The sequence below is a fragment of the Helianthus annuus genome, chromosome 17, assembly GCF_002127325.2.
Source record: "Helianthus annuus cultivar XRQ/B chromosome 17, HanXRQr2.0-SUNRISE, whole genome shotgun sequence".
Classification (NCBI taxonomy): domain Eukaryota; kingdom Viridiplantae; phylum Streptophyta; class Magnoliopsida; order Asterales; family Asteraceae; genus Helianthus; species Helianthus annuus.
The window spans coordinates 105,746,637-105,753,540 of NC_035449.2; the positions used below are offsets into that span (position 1 = coordinate 105,746,637).

The 6,904-nt window shown below is 41.8% G+C and overlaps 1 protein-coding gene across 1 annotated transcript; it reads right to left on the bottom strand.

Annotated features, from left to right (window-relative positions):
- Positions 1 to 358: 358 nt before the first annotated feature.
- LOC110924716 lies at positions 359 to 6,067 on the bottom strand. Its single transcript, XM_022168711.1, has 4 exons — positions 4,450 to 6,067; positions 3,732 to 4,343; positions 850 to 3,669; positions 359 to 549 (listed from the first exon to the last, which is right to left on the bottom strand). The coding sequence occupies exons 1-4, from the start codon at positions 6,065 to 6,067 to the stop codon at positions 359 to 361; spliced, it is 5,241 nt and encodes a 1,746-aa protein (XP_022024403.1).
- Between the last annotated feature and the right edge of the window lie 837 nt (positions 6,068 to 6,904).

Consider the following 6,904-nt stretch of genomic DNA (forward strand, 5'->3'; position numbering starts at 1 on the left):
AATTCTTTGATTCTCTCATTTAAAGCTTTTATCAATTTGTCACGACTCAAGATTTGATTTTCAACTTGTCTGACTCTTTCTGTCAGTTATTTAGTCTTTTTACCACTGAGATAAGCATGTGTACTACAAACCTTGCAGTTTTTCATGCAATTTTTGCAGTCACTTTCAATTTTGGCTCTATCAGTCTTACCTGACTCATTTGTTGAATCATTAGAACTGTCCTTGCTCTTTGACTCAGTTCCAGACTTAGAATCTACCTCTAACTCTTTCGCTGCGAGCACTTTATCAGCCATTTTCTTCAGATTGTCTACTGTAAATTCTTTCGTCTTGTCGATTATCCCATCATCGATTTTTTCGACTACAACTCCTTCTCCTTTTCCTTTTCTTCAGCTTCTTTTCCCCACCATTGTCGCTGTCTTTCTTCTTCCTCTTCTGCTAGTTGCTCAATGAGAGTTTCAAAACTAACTGATGAAGGTTCAAGAATTATGTTTCCTTTAGGATCCAAATAGCATTCCCGATCAGCATCCCATCTTTTTGCGCTTTTTGCCTCTTTCCATGTTCGATAGATTTTATTTTTTTTTTGGGTAAAGGGTTACCCCGGTGATTCTATATATCAACACAACCAATACAAACCAAGTAGTGTAGAGAGTCTACACTAGATCGATCATGAGGCATACCCCATGAACGTAAGCGAAAACCAAAACACAAGCAACTAACAAATCAACACAAAAAACAACTAGCCTGACAAACTAGGAACAACTAAAAAACAAATCAACACTGATCAGCCCCCATCGTCCAAAATCTCTTTGCCATGGACTTCCCATTCGCTCAATAGTCTTCGAACATTACCAGTATTCTTCAGTCTTGCTCCCATTAACTTGTATCGAACCAGCTGTATTATGTGAGCACCAACAGTTTCTGGCGGTCTTAGTTGATTTTTAAAGATCCGAGCATTGCGTTCCTGCCAAACAACATAAGCCGTAGCCGCAACCACCACTCTAGCAACATAATCCGCGGCTAGTTTAGAGTTGGACCGAACAAGTAACCAATTCACAATATCAGCCCATTTAGGTTGAACCGAGTCCATACCCACCTTACATTTCACCATATCCCAAACTTTAGCCGAGTAGTTACATTCAAAAAACAAATGACTATGGGAGTCATGATTTGCATAGCACAATAAGCAACACATCATGTTCATATTTTTCCGTCTAGACAAATCCCAGCTTAGAATTTTATCCTGCGTAAGTAATTTACCTCGCATGATCAGCCACATGAGAAACGCGTGCCGCGGGATACATTGGGTAAACCAAACAATAGTGCTCCATGCTACTTCCGTTTCTTTATGCCGAATCGTATTCCATACACATGAAGTCGAAAAATCTTTCCGATCACTACCATCACGCCACATGATTCTGTCAATTTTGTTCGGGGTTACGTGGAATTGATCTAGCTGAATTAAGACTGGGAATAAATCCCTCCAAGCAACCGGCCATTTCCATTCTCCATTTAACTGAATGTCAGACACCGAGTCCTCCAATCGAAATCCTGCATTAGCAATGGTTCTAGGGGAGATAAAGTTGCCGAGCGGCCCTATATCGCACCAATAATCAAACCAAGCCGAGGTCCGTGTACCATCACCAACATCCGACCAGAAAAAATCTCTCATTTGCGGTCTAAGTTGAAGGAGCTTTCTCCACGAGTAGCAACTATTGGAAATAATTTTAGATAACCAGAAACTATTACCTTTTAACCTGTAACTGTGCACCCACTCCACCCACAATGATTTTCTTTTCGTAACAATACTCCAAATATGATTAGTCATGAGTGCTTTATTAACATCTCCTAATCGCCGAATCCCCAATCCGCCTTCATATTTAGGGAGACAAACTACTTTCCAAGAAACCTTCGCTTTACCTTTTTGAAACGTAGAGTCTTGGGCCCAAAGAAAATTCCGCATCTTCGCCTCCAATTCATGAGTGACCCGTGATGGCAATAAGAAGACAGAGGACCAGTAAATATGCATAGTGGACAAGACGGAAACAATGAGTTGCAATCTGCCAGCAAACGAGAGTAATTTATTTCTCCAATGCATGATACGTTTGTCAAGCTTTTCCATCATAACACTATAGTCTTTATAAAGAAGCCCTGACGAAATTAGAGGCACACCAAGATAGCGCACAGGCAAGGATCCCTCCTTGAACGGCATAATGTTCAAAATAGCATTTTTAATATAACTCGGGACATTACAGAAGAACACCGTACTTTTCTGTATACTAGGCACCAACCCCGACATTTTAGAAAATTTAGAGAGAGAATTCATAATACCTCTAGCTGAAGCAATTTCCCCTCTAGCAAAAAGGAACAAATCGTCTGCAAAACATAGATTGATAATTTGCTGCTTCTCACATTTGTTATGAAATTTAAAAGACGAATCAATCCTGACCATGTGATGCAGAATGCCCGTGAGAACCTCCATCACAAGAGTGAACAAATACGGGGACAACGGATCTCCCTGGCGAAGACCCCGATTACCTTGAAAAAACCCGTGCACATTACCGTTGACACAAACGGAGTACGAAGCAGTGGAGACACAAACCATGATCCAATCAACCATCTTACCGCTAAACCCAAATCCCAGCAAAATATTCTTAAGGAAGTTCCAATCAACCGTATCATAGGCCTTCTGGATATCTACTTTGAACGCACATCTTGGGGGGCCCGAATTACGATGATAATTGTGCATCAATTCTTGGGTTAACAGAATATTATCCGAAATCTTCCTTCCTGGGACAAACGCCGATTGATTTATGCTGACAATATCATTTAACGCCCCCTTCACTCTGTCCGCAACTATCTTGCTAATGCATTTATAAACTACGTTACAACAAGCTATCGGCCTGAACTCAGTGACTGTCGACGGAGAAGGCACCTTTGGAACTAGCACAATAAGAGTGTGATTTAATTCTCGTAGAAGATTACCAGTATCAAAAAAATCAATGATAGCCCTTGAGACATCATCACCAACTATAGGCCACGCACTCTTGAAAAACGCCGCCGTATACCCATCAGGACCCGGGGCCTTATCAATGCCAATAGAAAACATGGCCTTCTTAACCTCATCTTCCGTCACCTGTCTACACATATGATTAGCTACACTCGGATCCAAGACGTTAGAGAATAAATCCGGAGCCGGATTCAGCGACGTATCACCCCGACACCCCAAGAACTTCTCATAGTGATCAACAAAAGCTTGATGAACATGGTTGCCCTCAAATAAAGTACCCCCAGCATCACGAATGACATCAATCCGGCTATGATGATTTCGGTTTTTTAAAGAAGAATGGAAAAAAGCCGTGTTCATATCCCCAGCTCTCAACCAGTCCACTTTAGATTTCTGTTTAAGGAAACGCTCCTCATCCAATAACGCTTCTTGGTATTCAGCACTTACAGTAGCTTCTTGAACCCGAAGACTCTCAACATTTGGCTGGTTATCAATACAACTCTGAATGGCCTCAAGCTTATCACGGAGATTTTCCACTTTTTTATGCAAGTTACCTTGCTTAAATAACAGAGCACGAAGTGGTTTTTTCAGGAGCCGAAGACGTTTAACAACACAGAACTGATGCACTCCTTTAATTCTAGTACCCCACTCTCGCTTCACAATGTCTAAAAATTCAGGTTTTACACCAGAAAGTTAGCAAATTTAAAAGACCGAGGTTTTGGCATACCAGCATCTGGGAGCTTTAAAACGCACGGGCAATGATCCGAGAGCCTATACGGCTGAAAAAGAGCAACAGCATTCGGAAAAGCAGTTACGAACTCGGTATTACCCAACACTCTATCGATCTTTTTCAGCAAGCCAATCCCCTTCTTGGGCTTCTGGTTCCAAGTAAAGTGGAGACCCGATCGATTAATATCAAACATTTCAATATTATCCACACACTCTTGGAATTCCTTCATGCTAATAGAAACAGCTGAGGCCCCCATCGATTTATCTTCTAGGTTTAGGGCCGAATTGAAATCACCCATAAGCACCCAAGGCTTAGTACCAACAAAAACTTTGTGCATAGACAAATGGTGCCATAACTCCCTACGTTTCACATAGTAATTAGCTGCATAGACCACCGAGCAAAAAGCTATTTTGTTATCTTTCTTGAAAAAGAGTTGTAAATGAATAACCTGATCGGTTTGAGACAAGACCATGACATCCAAGATGGCTGGATTCCAGCCTATGATAATCCTTGTACCCTTGTTACAATGAGCCCCATTTGATGTCCAATCCCATGAACGAAACACAGATTTGCACACATGACTCAGCCTACTAACATCAACATGCGATTCTAGAATAGCACATAGACTCAGATTATAATCCTTTACAGCCTGTCGAACCTCCGTTTGTTTCAGAGGGCGGTTCAACCCCCTTATATTCCACGAAGCAAGACTAACCATTGTTAACCGCTGAAGAAGGAGTGCTTGCCCCTTGTTTAGTTACAGGTTTAGTAGCATCATTAACAAGAAATTCAACCGTTTCATTGTATACTTCCTGGACCTCGTCATCATCCGAATCATCTTTCATATCCCCTACTCCGCTTCCACCAGCTTCATGGTCATTCCTCGAATCATTTAACACGTCAAAGGGGTTATTCGAATAAAAACTCGACGTCGTGGCTGATTTATTCGGCCCACCACTGGTTTTTAACCCAACCGGACGGTATTCAAATTGCTGTTTTTGTTTGTTAACCGGGAACCCCTTTCTCTTTGCCGTTTTCCTAGCATCCACATCCGTGAACCCGTCTTTGTCTACCGTTGGTTTTTTCGAAGGCCCTTTAGAATTAGGCACTTTAGGAACTTTTGGAACAATGGCCGGAGCCTTCGTAAGCTGCCTAATTTGCTTCGGACAATCCCCATCGTGATGCCCAAAAACCTTACAAAAGGAGCATCGATGAGGGCTCCATTCGTACTCCACATACATCTTTTCCTTAACAAACCCGTCCCCTTCCAAAACTGGGACAGCAATCACAATTTCCTCTTTGAACTCCTTGTCTGCCGATATTTCAACTAGAGCTCTCGCAAAACTGCTCCGACCCCAAGAATCCAAGCACATTGAGGTAGTATACGTGTCTAAGGCTATCGGGTTACCAATAGCCGTTGCAATCATACTTAAACCATCCTCTGTATATGCCGCAAGGGGAACCTCGTGAATTTTAACCCACAGTTGCACAGTTTTAACTTCCTTCTTTTCCAGTTTCGAAGATGGAGACCATACATTAAGAAAAAGCGGTTGCGAACGAATGATCCAAGGACCTCCTTTCATAGCATTCATCATACCATTTTCATCAGCAAACTTAAAGAAGAAATAACCACTAGCATTCATCATAGTCTTTTGGAGGCCAAATTTCTTCCAGTTATTCCTTACGAAATACTCGACTACCGGGTATGCAACACGATCACCAAGAAAGTATCCATATAACGTATAAGCAAGCTTATCCTTAACAACCCTAACAGATTCCTTCGGCAAAACTACATCACAACCCTCATGAGCTACCGGACTTGTGAGTGATCTAAAATTGACCGTTCTAGCACTAGCAGCCCCAATAGAATCCGCGTAAGATACCGGAGACTTACCTGAATCCCTGCGAACATTCTGACTTCCTTGCACACCAATCTGATTGCTCCCGAAATCCTTATCAGCTACATTAGGGTTTATGTTAGAAGCTCCACTAGGGTTTGCATGGGAAGGATTCACCACAGCCGATTGATTCCCTCCACATGCAGTGCTCAACTCCACCGGTTTAGAGATTTCCAGAAGCCCATCTATAACAGAATTGTTGCTGGTAGAAAAGATACCCCGTCTTGGGGCCAGATTGTTACCCTCAATATTCGTTACCCGCAAACCAATACCACGCATTGGAACAGTATCCGGAGAAGAGTTTGGCTCGTACATCCCGGCATCCTTCAGAACATCAGCAGGAAACGGTGAAACCGGAACTCCATGCTGATCAAACAAACCTTGATTCACAGGTTTATCGGGGATGTTACTCCCCGGAAACGTACGTTCATTCATTAGCAGAAAACAACTCTCCCTTAAACAGTTTAAAACGAAAACACCATGCACGAAGAACAAACGACCACCACGCCAAAACACCGAAAATCAGCAGCAGAAACACAGAAAACGAAACCCTAATCCTTAACCCTAGCGCCGAAAATCAATCCCAATTTGATTAATCCAGAGTATCAATCTAGCTAAATTTAACTCAGTAAACCGCGACCAATAACAACCGGATTAATTAAACAGGATGTCTAGACAGCAACTATGGCGGCGATTTAAGAAAAACAAAAGAAAAAACCCTAATTTCAGATTGAAACTATTGCTAACGAGTTCGTTATAGAGTTTTGAAGATCAAAACCCTAATCACAGACTGTTATACAAACGATCTCAAAGAAATTGAAGGGTTTCATGATGAACAAGGTAAATCGCCTAGGAGAGAGAGCATAGGGTCATGGATGTTACGATAGATTTTATCTTTCATGTTTAGGAGATTCTGCTTTGTTTTGATGATAGATGGCCCTTTAATAATAATCTTCACGGAATGGGTTGGTCGTTTCATCAGCAGCTGCATTTCGACATTCACGTTTAAAGTGCCCTTTTTGCTTGCACTTAAAACATGTAACCTTCGATTTATCAAAACCAAGCTTTGTTGAAGGTCCACCAATTGAATGTCTGCCGGTTATTTCCATGAATCTCTGAGCCCTTCTGACTGCACTAGCCATACACCATCTTATGTCAATCAACTCCATTTCTTCGGGGTCAATCTGATCATAGTCTTCCTTGGTGAGGTTAGTGTTTCTGATCTTTACAGCAACAAGGCTCTCATAGGATTCCAAGACGGATGCCAAAAAC

Bases quoted from the DNA above. Each gene is read 5' to 3' on its own strand.
- LOC110924716 (XM_022168711.1), bottom strand. From the start codon at position 6,067: ATGAATGAACGTACGTTTCCGGGGAGTAACATCCCCGATAAACCTGTG. The intron at 4,344-4,449 runs GTTAGTCTTGCT...GTGCTATTCTAG, and splicing joins TTCTTCAGCGGTTAACAATG to AATCGCATGTTGATGTTAGT. The intron at 3,670-3,731 runs GTATGCCAAAAC...CTGAATTTTTAG, and splicing joins TTTAAAGCTCCCAGATGCTG to ACATTGTGAAGCGAGAGTGG.